Source organism: Petromyzon marinus, chromosome 9, assembly GCF_048934315.1.
Source record: "Petromyzon marinus isolate PM22_M1 ecotype Great Lakes invasive population chromosome 9, UKy_Petmar_22M1.pri1.0, whole genome shotgun sequence".
In the NCBI taxonomy this organism is placed as follows: domain Eukaryota; kingdom Metazoa; phylum Chordata; class Hyperoartia; order Petromyzontiformes; family Petromyzontidae; genus Petromyzon; species Petromyzon marinus.
This window is the reverse complement of record NC_133675.1, coordinates 16,223,083-16,248,875: the sequence shown is the minus strand read 5'-3', so window position 1 is coordinate 16,248,875 and position 25,793 is coordinate 16,223,083. Positions and strand designations below refer to the sequence as shown.

General features: G+C 45.7%; 1 protein-coding gene across 3 annotated transcripts in view; it reads right to left on the bottom strand.

Annotated features, from left to right (window-relative positions):
• The window catches only part of LOC116940442 (dysferlin-like), a 207,273-nt gene that overhangs the window by 108,698 nt on the left and 72,782 nt on the right, over positions 1–25,793 (bottom strand). For all 3 annotated transcript variants that reach the window (XM_032950274.2, XM_032950273.2, XM_032950275.2), the window contains 3 exons: positions 25,168–25,259; positions 8,559–8,729; positions 6,665–6,807 (listed from right to left, as the gene is read on the bottom strand). In XM_032950274.2, the coding sequence (XP_032806165.2) occupies positions 6,665–6,807; positions 8,559–8,729; positions 25,168–25,259 (406 nt within the window). The remainder of the gene's footprint in view (positions 1–6,664; positions 6,808–8,558; positions 8,730–25,167; positions 25,260–25,793) is intronic.

The window sequence follows — 25,793 nt, the reverse complement described above, 5'->3', positions numbered from 1 at the left end:
TACCCCTCATGCCTTGCTGTAAAAAACATATTTAACCTGTGTAGATCGGTATGTTTCCCCTAATGTATCTAGCGTGGTCTCTGATAAAGAGCTTTACAGCTCATCGGATTCCTCCAGTATAAATACATATTTTTATTCTGAGATGATTTATATATCCAAGTGTTGTGTGTTTGTACAGGGCAGCCAGATAACGTCAGTGCATTGCCAGTAGACCTGTTTCGTTGGAATGAACGTGTTGTCTCTCATGACAGAAGGGCACAATCTTGAGAAAGATACCAAATTTAAAGACCATTTGATACAATTTTCAAGCATAGGCCATTTTGTATCAGTGATATAGGTCAGATAGTTTAAATAACTACCATCATTCCTATAGTGTTCAATGTTTCATTTGTTGTATTAGTAATTTTAATAGCTCCTCCTTGCTTAACTGAAGGACCTGGACTTGAGTTTATGTAACAATTGAGGTGTAATTCTGTCACATTTGAGAGTCCAGTTGGAGTTAAGGCCGTTGTTTTACCATACCTACTTACACACACACACACGCGTGACCATTATACACTTAAATTACCCAAGCCCCTATTTTCTGCCAGGCCTCATTGCAAGCGGCATCTGTGTGTCATTATACTCTGGAGAGGCTGCTGGGTGAAAAACAGAGGTTTCTGCTCTTGATGCACATTCATGGTATGGCATCCATTTAACTAGACCATTGTCATTAAGTCTTTCAGGTAGGAATAAGTAAAGTAATATAAAATCCGTGTTCATTTAAGGCTCTGCTAAGGCTTGAATGTCATTCTGGGTATATTCCACAATGCCCTGAGATTAAATAAAAAATCATCTTCACGTGCTTTGTCGAGTTTTCACTCCTGCATTTTCAGATTTTCTTTTTGTGATGTTTATGGTTTGTTTGTTTTTCTCACCAAAATTTTAAGAAAATTGTTTATCTTGTAAATATTAATCTGGTTCTTGACTGTTTGTGTTAGATGCATCGTGAAACGTACAGTAAAAAAAATGGCTGTGTATCTCTGGGGGGTCAAAATGCATGTCTTAGAGCAGCGAGGCGCACACAATTGAGGCCCTAGGTTCAAATCTCGGCAGCTACGATGCTTAAACCACATTATAATATGTATCAAGCTGCTTACTGATGATTGTGGAAAACTATTAATAAATTGGTTATTTAAACTAAATTCAACCTAGCCTTGCAGCGATGGCTCCCTGTGATATGTGCACACAATGGGTAAGTGGCATGCAGTCTTGAAGCACTACTCAGAGATCTTGGAGGAGGGCGTCTCCTGTTGGTTACGCCAAGGTATATTGAAGGCGACTCCAGCAACGCTTTTGTGACATCATCGTCCAAGGCAATTCCTCAAAACGATGTGAGGCTCTTGCCAAAAGGAGTTTCAGAGCGTTGTTTAAATAATGAACACAAGTTGAAAATGATATGGAGTGATGTTTACATTTACAATTTTCGTTTTAGGCTCACATTTCATTTAGAGTTTACAGCGATTATAATCAATGTTATGGTATACAGTGATGAGAATTAAGATTAGTGTTGGATTTTAAGCTAATTATGGATGGAATCAGGTTTGCATTGATTGAGAGTAAGGCTCAGATTAACAGTCAATGTGTTTAGGTATGTGACCATGTAGACTGAGAACCTAGCAGCTAATGTGCTTTGCACCAAGGCAATTTGAAAAGGACTCGATGGTTAAAATTCCACTGCCACCTATACACACTGCAGGGCATCGCAAAAAAAAATCCTGGCATGATTAATTGGCTCTTTCGACATGCCTACCCCAGCTTTTAAGCTATAAACCTGCACCAGTGGATCCCGTGCCAGGGTTTAGGGTTCAACCCGTTTGCTTGGCACACCGAGCAGTCTCATAACACCCGTAAACTTGAATCGGTACAAAAATATTCCTGCCAAGTAATCCACAACAACTGGGGGGCTTTGATTTACGAGATCCTCCAGAGGCCTTGTCCTCTGCTCATGTTCAGATCTCGCACTCAGAAGCGCTCTGTTTCTCAGACAAATATTCACAGTTTTGTCCATGTTTTGCATTTTGCTCTAAAAACATCCTTTTTGTCTGTGCTCCAGTGCCGAACTCTGATACAATTTTCAATCCCCCAGACTCTCTGCTATTCTCCGCTGCCCCTGTGCTCCATCGCCGCTTCAACAAAATATATATTCGGAGCCGAGCTGGAAAACCTTGCTTCTGTTTCCCATTCAGACAATGAATACTCCTCCTCCTTGTGTAAACTGATCTGAACATTCCTCTCTCTCCAACCTAATCTAGACTCTTCATTAATGCATAATTATTTATAAAATTATTTATAATTATTTATATAATTATGCATTAATAAAATAGAATACAACAGACACTATTCTATGTGTAGCCATACATACCTATTTATATGTGTATGTGAGCATTGGCAGTGCTGCCAGCTTGTATCTCCCTTGCAAAGGAGAAATCTAGTCTCATTGAGTTTCTAAATTATTGAAATACCATTATACTTACTCACCTCACCTCGACTTTGCCAGCAATATATCGAATTGTCTACCACCAACTTGCACGCCCACCTACAGGTGAGGATTGCACCGAATCGGGATCAGACTTGGTGATCGGACAGAGCGTGCACAACGATATGATGTGATGTAGTGTCATGCGATGTGATGCGATGTAATGTAATATAATGTGATGCGATGCGATGTGATGCGTTGTGATGCGTTGTGATGTGATGTGATGCGATGCAATGCGTTGTGATGCGTTGTGATGTGATGCGTTCAAGGAAGGCAAGATTGAATCACATCCTGATTGGCTGATTGGATTAATTCCAGTCAATTGAGTGCATGAGAACACATTATGAACATTTTAACAGTTACAATGTAAATTTTGATTTAAAGCTTTCGTGAATGCAGGGATTCATATTCTTGGTTCTTTCGGTAAAGTCACGTAGAAGAGAAACAATAAAATAGTAAAATAATAATAATAAAAATCTATTTTTATATTTGTGACTTTACCGAAAGAACCAAGAATATAGTTACAATAAAGTATCAATGTTTTTTTGTTCTAGTCTGACAGGAATTAACCCCCTGAGCCACATATCCTCCACCAAGGTTGTTCAGGAAGGGCATCTGCTTCTTTGCCCCACAAAGAGGAACCCACAAAGTTATTCCACCAGACGAGCGAGTTTTTACTTTACAGCACTGCATCAGTAACAACAACAAAAAACGCGGCCAGCTAAAAATAACCAAAATAATGATATATTTAATTCATTAGGATCATTACGACGTTAAGTATTTTGAGCAGTGATTCTCTTAACGCCATGATTCCCATTAGGGTGATGCATTGCCTTGAAGTCAGGTCAACTGCAGGTCCAAAAGAAATCTGCGGAAGGCCTTACTTGCGTATTAACATTTCATTATTTTTTGTTCAGTAATGATGTGAATTACTCACAAAATCCTGTGCACTTGAAACTAAAGTGCAAATGTTGCCATGGATTGTTTGCTTTATTCTCTGAAGATGAAAATAACTTTTGTGGATTTTTACTGAGCTTTGCCAGTACAGACGAATTGGCTTGATGATACTATACCACTCCTGCCACAAAACGCTCTGGTTTGAGCTTTGCCAATACAGACGAATTGGCGTGATGATACTATACCACTCCTGCCACAAGACGCTCTGGTATGGCATATGGATAATGCTAGATGGCTGTAACTATTCACCCCCTCTTGAGATTATATGAATTGTTGCAATTTAGGTTCAGAAGTGAAGGATCAACGTTAATCTACATGACACACATTCGGAGCCCTTGTCATGGCTCGTTATGTTACGGCACTATAGAAGTTGTCATTATTATTGGTACTACATTGTGTAAATGTTTGTCTCGAGTGGCTACAGGAGTCAAATGAACTTGTATAACGTACATCGTTGTGCGACTAATAAAGACAAAGATCGCCCGCGTGTCCTCCAGCAGCCTGTTGGAGAAAGTCCTGTGCGAGAGCACCTGTGAAGACCGGCACAGCATATTAAAGGGCGGGTGGCCAACACCTTTGTGTGCCCAATGCTGATGCTTTCACACGGCATCACATACTCATTTGAGGCTGAGTCGAACTAGGGAAGGCCCAAGACCAGTTCAAATATTCGCCGCTCTTTTTGGTCGCGAGCGGGAATCGAACTCGAGTCGGCGGGTTCGCAGCACCGTGTGCTAGCCACTCGGCTACCGCCACTCATGGTCGCACACCCTGGCGAATACTCACACACAGGTACTTAGAATGTAGATACACACATGATGGGTACACCCTGGTGAATACTCACACACAGGCACTTAGAATGTAGATACACACATGATGGGTACACCCTGGCGAATACTCACACACAGGCACTTAGAATGTAGATACACACATGATGGGTACACCCTGGCGAATACTCACACACAGGCACTTACAATGTAGATACACACATGATGGGTACACCTTGGCGAATACTCACACACAGGCACTTAGAATGTAGATACACACATGATGGGTACACCCTGGCGAATACTCACACACAGGCACTTAGAATGTAGATACACACATGATGGGTACATAAAACACCAAATACAAAGATAACCCAGATAGCTGCATAGTGCCATAGATTATGTTAGCGAGCACCTATTAAGTAGTGCTGTAGGCAGTCCCACTGTAGCCCAGCAACACTTTATCTCTTCAGCCAACAGTGCAATGGTCATTCCTTTACTCTGAGTAAACCTAGGGGACGCCTACGCCAGATACCAACTGCCACAGTTGTCTATTATCAAGAATCAGAAACACATCACCTGCACCAGAGTGCAGTGCACTTAACGTATTCTATGCCAATGCTCACATACACATCCATGTTCACACTACAATACTACAATGCGATACAATTGTTATTTATACATCGCCTAAATGAGACTTGCATCTCAAATCTGCGCAACACACATGAAGTTCAAATTGAAGTGCACACGGCTATACACTCAATCACATGTAGGAAAGAATGCAGAAAACACAAGTTCATATTTAATTCTACGCACACACACACACACAGACGCACACACACACACACAGACGCACTCACACACACACACGTGTGCCGCAGCATGAGAACCCTCCCAAGCGAGCGGAGGCTCTGGCTGGAAACGGCCTTTATTTACTCACGTTACACTGTTGCGAGCAATCCATTAGGGCAGGGCCTGCCCAATTATGGCATGACATCAAAAACAGTGTCATTTTACAGCGCTGCCGCGGGTGCTCCAGCGAGCCTCCCGGAACGCACGCCGCATTCCTGCTGCCCTCGTCAATTCCGCAACCCCGATTTCCCGGACGAGACCCAGAGTGGGAACCTCGCTCCGTGCGGGAACCTCATGACCCCCGTTAACCCTCGCCCGGCCCAGCGACGGTTATGATGCACCGTCCCAATCAACCGTGCCGACAAAACATTACCGGGTATTTTTTTTATTTTTATCCGGCCAGATGCCGCTGTGGCAGATTGATTAACCCCGATCGGAGTTCGATTATCGGTCAGGGGTCGACTCGGCTCATCATCTCTTTATGGTAGTTTGAATATGTACCACGTATGTGGAAAGTTAATGTTCGTTGGATTATGATTGATATACTACCTCCTGCCATAATAATGTGGAATTTAATATATGGCTTTGGCTCATTCTTGCAAATTAATGAGAACCAAGCTTGTGAGCTTATTACCTCAAAATTTCAAGTTCTGGATTGAAATGTTCCACATTTATAATGTCTGTATCATGGAGACATCATGACATCTGTGGGACTCCGACCTGCAGGGCTACCAGGTGGCCCATAGATTTCAGCGCTGTTCCAGATTTTTTTAGTGTTAATTGAGCCATCAAATATATTAATAAAACAGAAAGGTATTGTCCAGTACCAGGCAATATGGGAAATAACTGGAACAATGTCAAATTAATGCCAATATTTATCAGTGACTATTTCGTGATGTAGGCAATCTCAAGACATCTGGTTTTCTGAATTGTAAAGCGACACATGAAAATGTTGGCATTGCGAGAATATTCTCATTGCGATCACATGTACAGGAGTACAGCAGTTGGGTCTGTGACTTCTCTTGTTTTTAAAGCAACAAATAGCACCGTCAAAGTTGTACTAGATAAGCGTTAACACGATTCCTCCATTGAGCAAGGTTGTTCTAGGAGCTTTGGGAAAATGATGAGACGATGGGAGGAGGGAATTCCAAAGTCGAGCGGCGCGAGGGAAGAATCTGAGCGTCGTCCCCTCCCGTGTGCGGGATTTCTCCGGTTACTCGTTTCCTCTCACGTGCAAAGCACTTTTTAGGGAATTTGCCAATGCACAAGTGAGGCTTTCCTAGATAATGCACACAAAATATAAATGTCGTATTCTGTGTTACCGACGTATAAGAAAAGCATCAATAAACATTTACTGTTCTTTGAATTTCCCAGCACACGGCGTATATATTTCACGCAATCTAACCCAAAAAACCTCCATCATGGATGATATTGGTCGCGAAAGCCTGCGTGTTACACCGGCGTATATAATGCAGCTCAAAAATGAAAAAAATGGAGAGGGGAGAGAGAGCGCGTCCGCATTGGACCGACGCACGACGGTCGGTCTAAGCGATGACGCGGAGGAGCGGCTCACCGAACTGTGCGAGGGTGTAGGCATCGTCCCCGAGCGAGAGCGAGCCCTCCTGGTACAGGGGCCCCGTCAGGTTGTGCCGCCGGGCGTGGTCCTCCAGCAGCTGGCTCGGCCGGCGGGAGTCCCGCCAGTGAGTGGGACCCGAGCTGCGGGAAGGGCGCGCGTCAATCGAGGTTCACGCTAACCTCGCCGTTTGATCCGTCGCCCGGAAGAGCCTCGCCAGAGTCTCTCGCTTTTTGTTTTTCTCTCCCGGTAGGGGTCGCGCACTGAGATGGACGTTTCGTTTTACAAGGGAGGGTGTTGTTGCAGTGTCAGAGAAAAACTACATTATCCAGAAATAATGAAACAAATATGTGGGGGGGAAGCATTCAACGGTCTCCTACAGATGGGTTCAACAGCTCACTTGTTAAGACTCCCATCTCTTGGCCACATCGCAGCCCAGCGGGTTTGGGTTATTCGGACATTTCCAGCCCTTTGCCTCCAAAGTATTGGATTGCAGGCCATGGGCAACAATGTTGAGCATCAAATATCACCATCATCACCATCGTCAGCCATGATCTTGTCACTGCTGGATGAAGGCCTGGCCCATCTCATGTGCAGGAATTGTTCCCATCGTTCCAACTCCACAGTAGCCGTCCTCTGAGGCGGAGTGATGTACGAGCAGAACTAACGTCACGTACGTCAAGTTTCCTAAACAACACATTTGAGGAATAAAATGGGAAAACTGTAAAATATACACCTACTGTTGGTCAACATGCGGAAATAAAGAGGTTACCAAGGGCAGGATTGGAGTGATTTTGGAAAACTGAATTTGATCATTTAAAGCAAAATACCAATTTATAACCTCAAATGGCTCTTTTCGTGATTTACCAACCAGGCTTTCAAACAGCTGAATTGCAAATTGCGCAATGCCACCTTTCACGCCAATGCTCATAGATAAAATTGAAAACATAATTACGTCTAACTCTAAGTGGTACAGTAATCAGTATGAATGCCTTTCTTGCCCAAGGTTCACAGGGTTTAATCCAACCTCAATAACGCCCTCCTGGAGCTCGTGATTATTTTGGGGAAAGTTAAAGATCCCATGGCAATATTCACAACATAAACCTTCCTTCACCTCGATAGTCCGATGGGAGAGCTCAGTTGATGGAGCATCGTGCTCTCAGTTGTGGGATTGCGAGTTCAAATTCCAGTCAAGATCAACTCTTCCCATATCATCCCTCAGGAGTTGGTAAAATGCATACCACCTGGTGATTACCACTCTGTGAGAAGTCAACAGTGTTGTTCTATTCGTAGAGCACGATATATTTTACATATATACACGCAAGACTGAGTGTGAAGAAGTCAAAGAGAAGATGAGACAGAAAAAAAGAGGAAGCCGGCTGAAATGCGAGGTGGCAAGTTTGAGGGATGCGAATGGAGAAACATGGTTGTTTTAGAAATAAAAATAAATATCAAGATAGTCATGCACATAGAGAGACCATTTTATAGAGGGAGGGAGTGGGGCAGAGATAAACAGAAGGCCAGACCAAGAGAGATACCAAGGTGATAAAGGGAGAGCAGGGATATGAAGTTGATTGTCTCAGCCTGGCCAGCAATAAATGCACACAAAAATACCCCGAACTTATTCAGTTTGGTTTTTCCACACGAATCGATTTATCCCAGCTCTGAGACAGATAACGGGGACTCATGAAGTGACTTCAGGAGTAGTTCTGTGACGTCATCTTCTGGGGGGGCATTTTCTCGCACTCGCACAAGGTGGTGCGATGCTCACTGCGAGAGCGTCTTTCATCCCGCGTCACGATCGCGGAAGCACAACTGGCATCCGAGCGCAGAGCGCAGCGACGGCGTGCGTGCGGCGGGCGGACAGAGAGAGGGAGAGAGAGGTCGTACTCACACGCAGTAAGTCGCGGGCAGGCCACAGCACGCTCCGTGCCGCGAGAGGTATCTGTTCTCCAGGTCGATGACCGTCTCGCCGATGTTCTGATCGCGGGAGAGCAGGTCGTAGTCGTACAGCCCCACGTGGAGGTCCTTCTCCAGGGGCAGGACGCACGTCACCTCAAACACCCTGCAGCGGGGCGGCACGGGGGGGTTCAGCAGGAGACGAGGCAGGTGGAGGTTGGAGGTGAGGAGGAGGAGGAGGGCAGCTCCACGACTTGTGGGGAATGAGGTGGGGCCTGGGGGTGGTGGTCAGTGTAAGTGATGACTGTGGGCCGAGAGTTGTGAACCAAGCAGAGATCCACGCCTGGAGGAACGTAAGAGACACTGAGTGCGTGCGTGTAAGGAAGCAAACGTGAGTTTAGAGTTGGCATTACACTGAGCTGAGCAGCGGCCACTCTGTAGTCGCGGCGTCAACAGCGTTGGTTCCATTCAGAGACACGCGGACTTCAATTTCAAAGGGACGCATTATTTTTGGAGAGAAACGTCTTCATACGCGACTGTGCGTGTGTTCATGTTCGAAACACAAAAGCCTTAAATACACGCTTTGATGCAAAACCTGTATGTCAAGGAAATACAAAGCATAGGTACGATATGTATCAAACTGTATTGCAGAGTTGCTGCCAACAAAAAAGCCAGTGGGAAAAATATATTCACAAAACCAGTCATGTTTTTTAAAGAAAATCTATAATGTCTAGGCTAGACGGGACTCAGTTAAATAAGTGGTCCTAATCCAGGAGTGGAAATTCTACATTCATATGGTGGGGCCCAGTTCATGAAAAGGCTTTCCACTCTTGACTTCTCACCGAGTGGGTGCAGAGTGGCTCGCAAAATGGTGCGCATTGTACCAACCATTTAGGGATTGATGATCGTGTTTGAGATTGAAAAATACATGGCCTAATAGTCACGGTTTCACTCTCCTACATGGTGACCTATATTTGACTATATTTACATATTTACCAAGAATAACAGAAGGGCGAAGTTTTAGCTCGCTGATACAAACTAAACAAGGTGGGCTTTGCAGGAAAACTGAGGACATATATCATAGTTTGGCTTACTGAGTCTTGGGTGGCTCGTTCTTTCATCGTGGAGCAGAGTTCAAATACATCATTTGTGAAGGCGTTCTTCTGTTCAATGTTTCATTACTTCATCATGTATGCAGTCGTGTTGCTGTGTAACTTCCATATTATTTTGGCCCTTTAAGTAAAGCGCTATATGCACAACGACTTTAAACAGACGTTTCCCGACAGCTCTTCTGGACTCCTCACAACTTGACTTTCTAAGAGGTACAGCCGAGCATAATTCGCTGCCGTTTCATTATTGTTGCGTTTCATAATGGCAGTCCTTGTCGTTTAGGGATTGAAGCAAAGGGCTATGGGACCCGCTTGTTCCCCTTGCACTGCTTGACCCTGTCATTCCCTCCCTTTGTCTCTTTTCCGCAAGCTTTTGTAATAACCTTGCTCTATTTAAGAAGCGTGGTTCACTCTTATCTATTGCAACTTTGACGGTGCGGTTTGTTGCTGGCCGCTTAATGCTTTTGGCCCTTTGGGTCTGTTCTCACCAACTTTGTTCTACCAAAGAAAAATAAGTACACATACGGTAGAGACAGACTGAGGTCCAGTGTCACGTCCCTATGGGAGATACTGAGCAACAAGGGAGAGTGGATGTGGCAGGGAAACTAATTCCATAGCCAAGAGTGGGCTGCCCTCACCATGATGGAGAAGGGGTGACCACGGGGCATCAACTCACGCCTCCCCAGGAAGGAGCGGCGCCGTTGTGCCCCGTGCGTGAACTGCCTCTGTGCGTTTTCATGAGCAATCCTCAGAAATGATTAATTGCGGTCATGAAATAGACAAATGACTGCTCCATTAAAGCAGCGGCGGCGGCGGCAGCAGCAGCAGCAGGCACAGCAAAGCACGCTAACATCTACCACATTGCTGCTTCTTCTGGGTCCAGCAGACAAAGCAGAAATGGGGCTACGGACCAAGATCAAACATTCTGCCTTTGGCTTCATGGCGTGGGTGAGTGCTTTGTGCGAGCAATTATTTTGGAGAGCAGTAGCACAGCAATTAGTGATCCGGACTAATTGAGTTTGCTTCTTAGCTTAGCTGCCAATTTCAGTGGCAAGTAGTATCTAAACCTGTGCTGGACCTCCATTCGGTTAACTCGACCTTAAGTGACATGCGGTGTGTGAACAATAGCACGAGGGAGAAAACGGTGGTCAGGCAGGTACGGTGCTGGCTATACCACCCCCACTTGTGCCATTCTCTAATTGTGGCTCGAGGCCGTTTGTATGAACTTTATAAAGATTACCTGCGTACGCAATCATCTTATGGGTGCATGAAGTGACGCACCACTCACTGTGAGCATTCCCAACAGAAATTATATTCCAGTGCCGTTTAAAGCGTCACTGAAAGTGCAACATGGGATAGAATTGCAATCAAATATCTCGTGAACGATTTTCATTTTAATTTCTTAAGAGCTGATTTTTGTGTGTTGAATTTGTTGTCTTTCCCCCGCACCTCCAGTTAGCACGGTTGGCTACGTATGGTGCGAAAGAAGTTCAACGTACGTACATCATCATCATCATCCATGGTCAATCCACTGGCAGATGAAAATCGCAGCTGCCACCGCCGTTCACAAAATATACATACAGAGAAAATAAAACAGGCAACATAAATAAAATAAATTCAAGAGAACAAGAAGATCTGCAAAAGGACGGTGCAGGAGGCATCATCCACTGGAATTCACCGCGAATGACTAATCACAATGAAAAAGGGTGAGCGTTGCATTTGGGCAACGCACGGGCATGGCACTGCACGCGTGGTATGCGATCAAAGGGAGGATCTGGACGATGTGGCGAGACTCCAGCCAGACGTGTCACCATGGACACCAGCCAGACGTGTCACCGTGGACAACAGCCAGGCATGGCACGGTAGACACCAGCCAGACGTGTCACTGTAGACACCAGCCAGACGTGTCACCGTAGACACCAGCCAGACGTGTCACCGTAGACACCAACCAGACGTGTCACTGTAGACACCAGCCAGACGTGTCACCGTAGACAACAGCCAGACGTGTCACCGTAGACACCAACCAGACGTGTCACTGTAGACACCAGCCAGACGTGTCACCATAGACACCAGTCAGACGTGTCACCGTGGACACCAGCCAGACGTGTCACCATGGACACACGCCGGACGTGTCACTGTAGACACCAGCCAGACGTGTCACCATAGACTCCAGCCAGACGTGTCACCATAGACACCAGCCAGACATGTCACCGTAGACACCAGCCAGACGTATCACTGTAGACACCAGCCAGGCATGTCACCATAGACACCAGCCAGACGTGTCACCATGGACACACGCCGGTCGTGTCACCGTAGACTCCAGCCAGATGTGTCACCATGGATACCAGCCAGACGTGTCACCATGGACACCAGCCAGACATGTCACCGTGGACACCAGCCAGACGTGTCACCATGGACACCAGCCAGACGTGTCACCATGGACACCAGCCAGACGTGTCACCATGGACACCAGCCAGACGTGTCACCATGGACACCAGCCAGACGTGTCACCATGGACACCAGCCAGACGTGTCACCATAGACACCAGCCAGACATGTCACCGTGGACACCAGCCAGACGTGTCACCGTGGACACCAGCCAGACGTGTCACTAGGGACACCAGCCAGGCGTCGTGGACACCAGCCAGACGTGTCACCATGGACACCAGCCAGACGTGTCACCGTGGACACCAGCCAGACGTGTCACCGTGGACCGTCTGGAGATGGCAAAGCTGCCAGGCCTTATCGCCCAGACCTTATGTTTGTATTTAGAAATGTTGTAAAGCAGTGTTCTTCACTGCAAGGCCCGTGGGTCACTGGCGGCCCCTGGTGGCCTTTAGTGCGGCCCCCGACAGTACACAAAGAGTGACAACACCGCCCCATCATCGTCATCATCGTGCTGCTGTCAAACACCCAATGGTTTCAAATGTGTTGGCGGCCCTCACGCTGATGACGTCTTATCGGCGAAAATGAGTGAAGAACACTGTTGTAAATGCAGCTTGCATACAACTATTAATAACTTATCACTTACACATATTTTTGGCTGCACTGCACCGTGGCACTCTTGAAGGCACGAGTAAAGCCAAAACCCTTTCAGAAAGATGAATCACACCCTGATTCAATTATGCAACAAATTAAACGACCTCCACTCTCTACCTGTTTAATTGGAGGGCCGCGATATGGTAATGCTACAATACATAGTATAATATATACACAAATGCTGTATCATCTGTTTTCCAAAATGGTCATATCAAAACAGCCACTACGCATTACCATTTTTTCTGAACTATACATGGCCTACTCTCTCTTTACTAACATCACAGGATCTTTAACAATCCACTGTGAAGCAAACGACAGCTATTATTTGGTTAATATATCTGCAGTATTAACCAGGGCGGCCGCTCGGTTTTAGCTGTGAACCTCTGCAACGAGCGGCGAACGCACCGGCACCACACGGTCAAGTCACCGCCTCTCTCAACATCTCCACTCAAGGTCGTTGTTTATGACCTTTTGAGCGGACAAATGCTCATTAAAGGTGTTCGCGTGTTTTAACAGCAGGCTACCCAATTGCGAGGTCAGAGATTAGATCGTGATCACGGTGCACTTTGCTCATTATTTCGGCAGAGGTGCCAGAATCAGGGCGACATCGAATTGGAGGGAAGTCAGCCGTGGATGTCCGACAGTTAATCTGACCCTCACCATAGGCTATTCAAAGTTGCCACAGCGGCTGAGGATTATCGCTTGAGATGAGCATCACTCCACGTTTTGTTTGAGCGTGATATATCTATACCTTTTCTAAAGTTTAGCAGCTGATTTAAATTAAGTTTTTTCAATTTGCAAAAATGTGCAAGTAGATTACTCAATGCAGAATGTAAGCTATGATGCAGCAAAACGTCATATATTGCTTGGATACAGTGTTTTGTCTGAATCTGGAATGAACCCATCGTTGCTACGATAGATCTATTCCTAATAACAATAATCATTTAACCAAGAAGGCCTCAATTGAGTCTCAGGAGTTTCATGACGCTTCCGAATGGTATGTTTTGCTAATTGCTTTTCGAGTGTACTATCGTTTGTGGGATGAGTAACGTTCTGAAGTCCACAGAGATAACTTAGCAGCCTACTTGTTGTACTGAAATATCATGAGACATCCACCTGCCCGTCTAGGTGGCTGTGTGACATGAATAATAATTATTCTGCAATCCATCAACTCTGCATCCACGGTGCGACATTACAAACATGCTCCACCGACAGTGAACGCTAGCACGAGGGGAATTTAAACCTACATGTAACCCTTAAAAAATACAAGCCGATGCTTATGCGTTTTTTTTCGAGAATAGAAAGATCCAGATAATTAAGACGAGGTGGCCTTATGAATGAATAAAATGCACCTGCACATACCATGAGCATCTATGCAATGGGGAAAGTCCAGAATTGATGAACGCCTCCTGATGGAATGTGACTATGTAGGCCGTTCTGCTGCCTCGTGTGTGGCTGCCTTTGGATTATCAAAGGTGAAGAACAGAAGACGTTCCTGGGGTCACGTGTGCACGGGTCCAGAATTCGCATGCAAACCACTGGGGCTGGGCTCCCTTTCCCCGGGGATCCGCGAGATTTTACCAGAGCCTCCCTTTCAACCGGCCACTCCCTTGCTCGGCGTTCAAGGGAGTGGCGTGGTCACTCGCTTCCCTCGCTCTCGTCAACATCAGAACCGTGCTGTTGTGAAACAGAATGCACAACGAAAAGCTGAAGAATCTTAGATATTGGCTCGGAATAGTGCAACCTCTACAATTGCTTCCCTCTGTCGTGTGGGAAAATGAGGGAGAGAGGACAAGCGGATGGAGTGGGAGGGACTGGCCAATTAGCACCACATTGCGTTTGAACCGTTGGGCCAAGAATCGGGTAATGCCCATCACAGTTTGGGCATGCGTGCTCATTAGTCATGGAAACACAGCATCATTGCCACAGGGGCTGTTGTTAGAGGTGGTAGGTATTATTGCTCAAAGTAACATAGCTATCACCATAACTGGATGAATATCGTGCTGAGTGCTCGTTGGGGGGGGGGGGGCGGGGGGGGCGTGGGATTTGTTGACCATTACTTCACCATGTTGGTCATCGTGGGATGGAGAAGATGGGCAGCATAGACACGGGAGCATAGAAATGTACAACACTGGAGTTTGTGGTTCTGCCCTCCTCTAACCTGGCCGATGTTGTCAACAACATCTTGTTTGCTTAAACAAGAAAGCCTCTCATTACTCATTTTCAGGAGGGTCTTGCATGAGATCATTCGCCATTTTTGTTTTATAATGTATTCAAGAAACATGAATTCTTACAGAGATCCTCCTGGACCAGAGCTTGGCGTAAAACAAATGCTACGCAACAGCCTTGACTCAGAAGACCGAGGCGCTGCGATTTGGTATTTATTTATTTAGGCAAGGAAACGCTACCAAATCTATCAACATATTTCTTATTTTGTTGCCCACAATCTGCCAAGTTCCAGGTTTATTTTGTTTAACCAGATTAGGTGAAACTCAAAGAGGCCAGGACGAAGAGTCTCGTGACCTGGTGTCAACAAAGTGACAAAAGCAAAATAAGTCAAATACATTTTGAATTTAAAGTTTTTGTGACTGCAGGGATTCATATTCTTGGTTCATTGGGTAAAGTCACGTAGAAGGGAAACAATAAAATAATACAAATATAAAACAATAAAATTCTCACGACGTTTCGACCATAACACAAGCAATCATCATCAGGTGTGAAAACCACAGCAAGAAAATTTGAAAAAAGTGGCGTTTTTTTTTACGTTAGCACCACGGAGAGCGATTTGGCAGTTATTCAGATGGACGAGTCCATCTATGTTCGGAAAAGAGGAGGGGGGAGACGAAAATAATGGATGCGGTCTGAAAGCCACCGTAAGCGTGAACAATCAATTCACACCCGAAATGGTTTATCAAATCCTTCCAATGATTGTTAAGCCAGAATCCTTCTTCTTGGTTGAAATTGTCTCTGTGCTTGTATATGTGGATAGCCTCATGAACGAATCTCTCATGGTAGCCAGATGGCTTGCAGATAATCTCTGTCTTGGAGAAGTCAATGTCATGTGAGCCTACTAAAATTATAAGAGTGATCTGCCACGGCCGAGGTGTTGGTTCTACCGTGTTTTAGGTCTGCTTTGTGTTCACGGATGTGGTCCGAGACGTCGTTTAGTTTCTCCAATGTAACTACTACCACAGAAGCAACTTAGTTTGTAGACGCCAGGGTACTGTATGTCCAGAATCACATCTTTTACAGACGGAACCAGATCACGGATTTTATGTAATGTGTTGAATCGGACCTGGATCTTGTGTTTATTCAAGATTTTGGAGATTTTTTTTGTGATCCCCGCAATGCAGGGTAAAGTGATGGTTTTGAATGGCTCCTCAAGAGGGTCCTTCTTCATGGTTGGAGTGATAGCTTTGTGGATTGTGTAGTCGGAGTAACCATTACCCTTAAGAGCTTGGTGTACATGCTTGAGTTCACTGGCTATGTGTTCCTGGTCGGATATGCATTGGGCTCTATGGTGCAGAGTCTTGATGAGGGAATTATTCGGGGATGGATGGTGGTGGGAATCCGGTTTCAGGTAAGCATCCGTATGGGTAGCTTTCCTGTAGACAGAGTGGCTCATTGAACCATCAGGTCTCTTTTTAATTAGGACATCCAAAAAAGGTAGCTTGCCACCTTTTTCGACTTCTATGGTAAATCTGATGGCTGGGTGTATGGAATTGATGTGGTCGAGGAATTGGTCTAGAGCAGGCCGGCCATGTGGCCAGATGACAAAAGTGTCATCCACGTACCTCTTCCATAAAGTTGGGCGCAGAGTGGCAGTCTGGATGGCGTCAGTCTCAAATTTCTCCATGAAAATGTTGGCTACAACCTGGGTCTTTCAGTAAAGTCACGTAAGAAGGTAAAACATAATAATAAAAAATAATAACAAAAAGACGATACTTCAATCGCAACGCAAGAAGACGAACGCTTGCATTGCGAATGAAGCGTCGTAGTTTTCTGTTATTTTTTTATTATTTTATTGTTTCCCTTCTACGTGACTTTACCGAAAGAACCAAGAATATGAATCCCTGCAGTCACGAAAGCTTAAAATCAAAACTTACATCGTTGTTAAATAATACATTCCCTGCAGCGCAATTTGCGTTGGGCAAATTATTGTTAGACTGATCATCGTACAATTGCAAATAAAGTTAGAGAAACATTAAACAGATATAGGCTCTCTTTTGTACTTTCTAAACAGACAAGCATATCTTCCAAGATTGGATGAAGGTTGCAGATAATTTTGACCATCGCAGTACCTCCCATGAGGGAGAACTAATAATGAACGAGTATGTCTACTCCCACCTGTGAATATGATTGATGGGACATTAAGCCCTCCAACATTTTATATCTAGACGATCTTTCAAATGTAATTTCAGCTGGCCCAGCACACGGAGCCTCGGTGCACTATGTTAGAGGCCTTTACATAGTCCTCATCGCAAGCACTGCCAACAGATGTAGCCAAACGACTGCGCTGCATTACCATCTCACATCATTTCCCTCGATTGTCCACACCTGGAAAGAGGAATTTTAGGGAGTGTAATGGAATAATCCGCTGGTAAATGCCGTCTGCAGGCAGAGAAGTTCCGAACAGGTGGCCGTGTGACTCCTGTGGGTGGGAAGCCCCACTCACACAGACTCCTGTGGGTGGGAAGCCCCACTCACACAGACTCCTGTGGGTGGGAAGCCCCACTCACACAGACTCCTGTGGGTGGGAAGCCCCACTCACACAGACTCCTGTGGGTGGGAAGCCCCACTCACACAGACTCCTGTGGGTGGGAAGCCCCACTCACACAGACTCCTGTGTGGATGGGAAGCCCCACTCACACAGACTCCTGTGGGTGGGAAGCCCCACTCACACAGACTCCTGTGGGTGGGAAGCTCCACTCACACAGACTCCTGTGTGGGTGGGAAGCCCCACTCACACAGACTCCTGTGTGGGTGGGAAGCTCCACTCACACAGACTCCTGTGTGGGTGGGAAGCCCCACTCACACAGACTCCTGTGGGTGGGAAGCCCCACTCACACAGACTCCTGTGGGTGGGAAGCCCCACTCACACAGACTCCTGTGGGTGGGAAGCCCCACTCACACAGACTCCTGTGGGTGGGAAGCCCCACTCACACAGACTCCTGTGGGTGGGAAGCCCCACTCACACAGACTCCTGTGGGTGGGAAGCCCCACTCACACAGACTCCTGTGTGGGTGGGAAGCCCCACACACAGACTCCTGTGGGTGGGAAGCCCCACTCACACAGACTCCTGTGGGTGGGAAGCCCCACTCACACAGACTCCTGTGGGTGGGAAGCCCCACTCACACAGACTCCTGTGTGGGTGGGAAGCCCCACTCACACAGACTCCTGTGGGTGGGAAGCCCCACTCACACAGACTCCTGTGGGTGGGAAGCCCCACTCACACAGACTCTGTGGGCCAAATCCAGTTGTGGAGTTGTCTACACAACCGCCAAAGACAGGGGGCCCGATTCACGGAGCTATTTTGGCAATCAATCCACCATCGTGACAGTAATGTTGATTGTGATGATGGTATTGATGATTATGCGAATAACGATGATGATGGTGATGGTAATGATGATGTTACCATTGTTGCTGGTGATGTTGCTTCTACTGCTGCTGCAGTAGCTGCAGAAAGTGACTGTAAACTGCAGTTAAATGTCAAAATGGGAGTACCTTAGGGATGTAGTCGGGTAGCTCGGGGGAATGAGATGACGGTCGAGCACTCGGCAAGTTATAGAACGAATCAGGATTCAAATCCAGCCAGGCACCTATATTAAACCTAGCTCTCAAGTTTCACGAGTGAATTCATGGTCTCAACCCCGCCAACAAACAATGCATAATGTTCCCACATTGTGTAAACTTTGCTTTATGATCGCGTTTCTGTGAATTCAACTTTGAGTACTACAGCTTGCAGACACAACAAATGACAGTCATGCAGTGAACTGCTCTTGAGGTAGCAAAATGCATGGCTGCCGAGTGCCGGGTGATGAGGGCCGACTGAATTGATTGCCATTGCAGTACAGTCATGTCCTCGTCTCTAGCTGTTGCTGACGTGAGTTGAAGTTCCTGACGCGAGTTGAAGTTCCTGACGTGAGTTCAAGTTCCTGACGCGAGTTGAAGTTCCTGACGTGAGTTGAAGTTTCTGATACGAGTTGAAGTTCCTGACGTGAGTTGAAGTTCCTGACGTGAGTTCAAGTTCCTGACGCGAGTTGAAGTTCCTGACGTGAGTTGAAGTTCCTGACGTGAGTTGAAGTTCCTGATACGAGTTGAAGTTCCTGACGCGAGTTGAAGTTCCTGACGCGAGTTGAAGTTCCTGACGCGAGTTGAAGTTCCTGATACGAGTTGAAGTTCCTGACGTGAGTTGAAGTTCTTGACGCGAGTTGAAGTTCCTGACGTGAGTTGAAGTTCCTGATGCGAGTTGAAGTTCTTGACGCGAGTTGAAGTTCTTGACACGAGTTGAAGTTCTTGACGCGAGTTGAAGTTCCTGACGTGAGTTGAAGTTCCTGATACGAGTTGAAGTTCCTGACGTGAGTTGAAGTTCTTGACGCGAGTTGAAGTTCCTGACGTGAGTTGAAGTTCCTGATGCGAGTTGAAGTTCTTGACGCGAGTTGAAGTTCCTGACGTGAGTTGAAGTTCTTGACGCGAGTTGAAGTTCTTGACGCGAGTTGAAGTTCTTGACGCGAGTTGAAGTTCCTGACGTGAGTTGAAGTTCTTGACGCGAGTTGAAGTTCCTGATGCGAGTTGAAGTTCCTGACGCGAGTTGAAGTTCCTGATGCGAGTTGAAGTTCCTGATGCGAGTTGAAGTTCTTGACGCGAGTTGAAGTTCCTGACGTGAGTTGAAATTCCTGACGTGAGTTGAAGTTCTTGACGCGAGTTGAAGTTCCTGACGCGAGTTGAAGTTCCTGATGCGAGTTGAAGTTCCTGACGAGAGTTGAAGTTCTTGACGCGAGTTGAAGTTCCTGATGCGAGTTGAAGTTCTTGACGCGAGTTGAAGTTCCTGACGTGAGTTGAAGTTCTTGACGTGAGTTGAAGTTCTTGACGCGAGTTGAAGTTCTTGACGCGAGTTGAAGTTCCTGATACGAGTTGAAGTTCTTGACGCGAGTTGAAGTTCCTGACGTGAGTTGAAGTTCCTGATGCGAGTTGAAGTTCCTGACGCGAGTTGAAGTTCTTGATACGAGTTGAAGTTCCTGATACGAGTTGAAGTTCCTGACTTGAGTTGAAGTTCCTGACGTGAGTTGAAGTTCCTGACTTGAGTTGAAGTTCCTGACATGAGTTGAAGTTCCTGACTTGAGTTGAAGTTCCTGACTTGAGTTGAAGTTCCTGATGCGAGTTGAAGTTCCTGATGCGAGTTGAAGTTCCTGATGCGAGTTGAAGTTCCTGACGAGAGTTGAAGTTCCTGATACGAGTTGAAGTTCCTGATACGAGTTGAAGTTCATGATGCGAGTTGAAGTTCCTGATGCGAGTTGAAGTTCCTGACGCGAGTTGAAGTTCCTGATACAAGTTGAAGTTCTTGACGCGAGTTGAAGTTCCTGACGTGAGTTGAAGTTCGGACAGCCCAGAGTGTTCCGTTGTTGGTGTCGCTGCATGACCCCCCCATAGCACGATTAAAATCACCAAATAAACAAGCAAAGTGAACAAATGCATTCCAATTAAAATGTGTATTTTATTGTTTTTGCTTTTTTTGCCAAATAATGAGTAACAAATAACATCGATTCGTCTCATAGCACGACTGAGAACTCATTTGGGATTTTAATTGCTGGAAATATATACATATGTATTTTAATGAAAGCATTTTTGTATAAAAAATAGACCAATAAGGGCTTCCGGCATAATCAGAAGTCATGATGGTACAGTCAATTACTGTTATGGTTTCCTATACTGGGCTTCAGGGTCGTTAGTGAGCATCAGCATTTTGGTTTCTGTATCGGCACAATGGATGCTGACGCTAAAATAGCTGACCCCTACTCCAGACTACCCAGTGCAATATGTAGTGCAGGGAATCATAGATAGTTCACTCCTCCTGGTGTACATAGGGAATATGTTTAACAGTGATATAGTTGGTTATTGAGACATCACATATGTCACGGTTAGTGAGACATCAGGAAGAATACAGCCCCACTCACCCCCATCACCCTGTGCGACTCCCTAGTCAAAACTGTAGAGTCCTTCAGCTTCCTGGGCACTATTCTCTCCCGGGACCTCAAGTGGGAACTGAACATCAGCTCCCCCACCAAGAGAGCTCAACAGAGGGTGTACTTTCTACGGCAGCTGAAGAAATTCAACCTGCCAAAGACAATGAAGGTGCACTTCTATACAGCAATCATTGAATCCATCCTCACCTCCTCCATAACCGTCTGGTACGCTGCTGCCACTGCCAAGAACAAGAGCAGACTGCAGCGTATCATCCACACTGCTGAAAAGGTGATTGCCTGCAATCTACCAACCCTCGAGGACCTGCACACCTCGAGGACCATGAGGCGAGCGAGGAAGATTGTGGCCGATTCCTCCCACCCTGGACACCCCCTCCGGCAGAAGGCTGCGGTCCATTAGGACCAAAACCTCACGCCACAAAAACAGTTTCTTCCCAGCCGCTGCTGGCCTCTTCAACAAGGCCAAGGGCTTACACTTTAACATTTTATCTACAAAATGACACCTTGCCATATTTACACTATGATACCATATTTGTATTTTTGGTATTTTTAGATTGTATCTTATAGCTACTTTATATTCAATATTTATTCAAAATTTTACATACTTTATCCCCTTAGTGTTAGTTAGACTTTGTACCTTTAGTATAGTTAGACTTGTATACCACTTATTTTAGATTTAAGATTACTATATGTTGAATGTATGCACCTACCTGCCAAAGTAAATTCCTTGTCTGATTCATTTGTCATGGTTATTGAGACATCACGTATGTCATGGTTATTGAGACATGACATATGTCATGGTTATTGCGACATCACGTATCTCATGGTTATTGAGACATCACATATGTCATGGTTATTGAGACATCACGTATGTCATGGTTATTGAGACATCACGTATGTCATGGTTATTGAGACATCACGTATGTCATGGTTATTGAGACATCACATATGTCATGGTTATTGAGACATCACGTATGTCATGGTTATTGAGACATCACATATGTCATGGTTATTGAGACATCACGTATGTCATGGTTATTGAGACATCACGTATGTCATGGTTATTGAGACATCACATATGTCATGGTTATTGAGACATCACGTATGTCATGGTTATTGAGACATCACATATGTCATGGTTATTGAGACATCACGTATGTCATGGTTATTGAGACATCACATATGTCATGGTTATTGAGACATTACATATGTCATGGTTATTGAGACATCACATATGTCATGGTTATTGAGACATTACATATGTCATGGTTATTGAGACATCACGTATGTCATGGTTATTGAGACATCACGTATGTCATGGTTATTGAGACATTACATATGTCATGGTTATTGAGACATCACATATGTCATGGTTATTGAGACATCACGTATGTCATGATTATTGAGACATCACGTATGTCATGGTTATCGAGACATCACGTATGTCATGGTTATTGAGACATCACATATGTATCCAGAACCTACGAGAAGTGCTCTCTGTGGATGAAATGGGACCCCATCACAATGGGAAGCAATTTGATTGCCAAGAGATTCCATCCACAATTCCATTCATCCAACGGCGTTATTGAGTATTATGCAATCTTTTTAACACGTCAGCTACCCTTAAGCACCGGCAATTACTTAATCTACAGCATAACCATTTATTTACAATTTTGGGAGACATTTTAACTGACAACTGGCATACCATTGCCTAAAAGGGTGCATTTTTATGATGTCCCTACAAAGCAAAGTCTACCAGCTTGCCGTCAAAAACAAACAATAATGATTCTTAATGGGCTTACACCTGGCTAAATAAGGAAGACTGAATTTAATTGTAGTGTTCATTGCGTCCGGCCAGCCCATTAGAGCGGAGGTCATGGCCAACCCAAGCCCATTAGATCAAGGCCCGAAGTGCAAGCGATAAATTGAAAACACACGCTGCGGGTTGCAAGCCGGCACCTGGACACACTGACGATCAAAGACGAACGGCCGCATAAGCCGTGATTGCTTTAATTATCTGCCTAAGAAAGGCGGGCCCCCCAACCGCGCTGAAATGCACTATTATAGCGGGCCGGGTGTGATCAATCAGGGCACGTTAAGCACCGCGCCGCCACCGCTGCATGGCTCGCATTTCGCGACGGGGAAAAGCGCCCCCCCCTCCTCCACCCCGAGCACCTCCTTCATCCCTTCACCCCCTCCACAGCATTTCCAAGAAGCCACCTCCCATCCGAAAACGAGAACCAGGTTTCGAGAAGTAGGGCTGGCGGACGGGCGGGCACGCGCTCGTGCCGCGTAAATACCACGTAAATAATCGATGAACGTGGCCTGGCACAACAACTGACGCGATGGCTGGGGTAAGCCGTCAGGGTTTGAGCATTTTATGGTGGCATTAAAACAATGCCCAGCAGGAGACACCACAGAGGACAGCTCCAGATACCGCAGGAGATCTGTCAAGAGTTGCCCCCCCCTGGACGTTCTTCCTACGTTTACGATATCCCGTTTGTTTTGTTTGTTATTAATATGATCGCCTTCAACTGAGCGGTTACAATATTACACAGCTGCTGCGGATTCAATACGGTCTTCCCGTTGGTTCACGTGACTTTAAAAAATCACACGTTGACACATTGACAACGCTTCCAGGATTGGGTTGCTCATGGTGTAGAGCATCAGTGCATGTTGAACACACTTTACAACCATTGTCATCAACAAACACTGCTGTACTCCAAAAGGAAGTAGTGAATATTGTTAAGCATCAACCCTTCTTCAGAACATCAAAAAGGAGAGACGCCATGTTTGTAAAGTGTATTTACAATGTTGTCATTAGTTACGTTGCAAATATCATCGATTCCCTCTTTCTCCTGCTCTTTACTATAAAGAAGACGCGTTACTCAAAACATTTCAAATATCTATATAATTGTTGCAGTTTCTTAATGATGGCGGTGAAACTATATCCACCTGAGCAATGGACAGGTATTAGTATTATATTATTGGTTCTTTTGATAAAGTCACGTATAAGGGAAACAATAAAATAAAAAAATATATTATTTTATTAAAATAATCAAAAAATATTAGTTTATAAAAATAATAAAAATATTATTTTATTGTTCCCCTTCTACGTGAATTTACCGAAAGAACCAAGAATATGAATCCCTGCGGTCACGAAAGCTTTAAATAAAAAAGGTATTAGTATTGATACCACTTGCTCAGAACCTCAGTTGTCATGGAAACAACAAGGAGAATAGGAGCTGTCAGGCACCTCTCATTGTGCAGATGATGGAACGGATCAGGACATTTGCCTGAAAGGGAAACCGTGGATAGACGTCAAGAGATTCAATCATCTTGAATCGTCAAATGTTAAAGTAAAACAAATAATACAATTTTCTGCTCAGGCTGATCAGTGCGGGTGCCCGGGAGCAGTTCATGGGTGGAATTTGAACGTGCGTCGTCAGGCTCGTAGCACAGATACACATTGTGCCACCAGGCCACATCACCGCCCGCAATCTGTTCAACTACGGTCAAGCAACCCTTGAGGCTGAAATGGCGCGGGCAGGCCAGCAGTGGATTGACAAAGGCCTGTAAATGCAAGGTAATTGTTTATATATTTTGACATTTGGAGGGGGTCGTAATTTTGTGACAGCCAAAGTTGATGCTCCTATCTTGGCAGACAGCTCGTGACTCCCTGCACCCCCGGTTGCTTGCTCGATGTACGGAGTGGGGAGCGGTAGCGCACTGCGCTACAAACCCAGTTACCCGAGTTCGATTCCTGGTCAAGGCCAACACCCGCGACGATTATCTGACTCGGTTCTGGGCCTCCCGTAGGTCGACTCAGCCTCAAATGAGTACCTGATGTGATGTGCAAACATCACCACTGGAGAGCCAAAGGCGGCCGGGTGTGGTGATGGCAACCCACCCCCTCGTATTGTCGTGCCGGCCTTCATAGGTGCTGCTTGCAAACAGCACTTGCTCCTACAGTCTGTTCGTTTCTCAGTCCCCTTGTCCTGGCGAGGGTCACGGCGGAAGCATATTGAGTAGGGGGGTCCAAACCTCCCTTTCCCTGGCGACAGCCTCTAGCTCTTCCTGGGGAATTCCCAGGCATTCCCAGGCCAGCCGAGTGACATGGTCTTTCCAGTGTGTCCTGGGCCGGCCCCGGGGTCTTCGCCCGGTCTGTTAAGGCTTTGTTTTCCTTTACGTGTTACCTAGCACTTCAATAAGGTGAACACTATTTGCGCGGGTGCACGGGTGCACGGGTGCCTCACCGGCCAAACACGGGGTTGAGAGTGTTGGGGATGTAATGGTCCGCATCGTCCACCGACTTCTTGCCCAAGGTGATCCGCACGTATGGGTCGCACTGGAGAATACAACATTCCAGAGCGATATAGCGCAGGCAACCATTCTAAACGGGCAACAAGGCGGTGTGCACGTAAAATCCACATACACGCGCGCGCACACACATACAGGGAAACATGTACACGCAAATAGCTTTTGTTCAGCATTACTTACTGCCAGGGCAAGTGCCGTTAGTAAGTTCCAATAAAGGTCAGTACGGCGCAAAAGAAGGCCTAACCCATACTGCGCTGTCATCTTACGCACCGCCAACTGATTACAGTTGTGCAATTGATTTAATTCATCCGTGCGGAGCTTCAAGTGGTATCCCCTCATATGTATGAGTTTTCTCTCCTGGTATTCAGATTTCCTCCAAAATTCCCAACACTGATTCGTGGAATTGTTCAAACATCTGAATGCAATAAACTTCTAAATACAGTACTAACATTAATTGAAACTTTCCTGGATAAATAAAAGGCATTAATATTATAGTGATATGTAGCATCAGACACTAATTTAATGGCTAGGCCATCTATTGATCCAGGCGAGGTTCAGATAT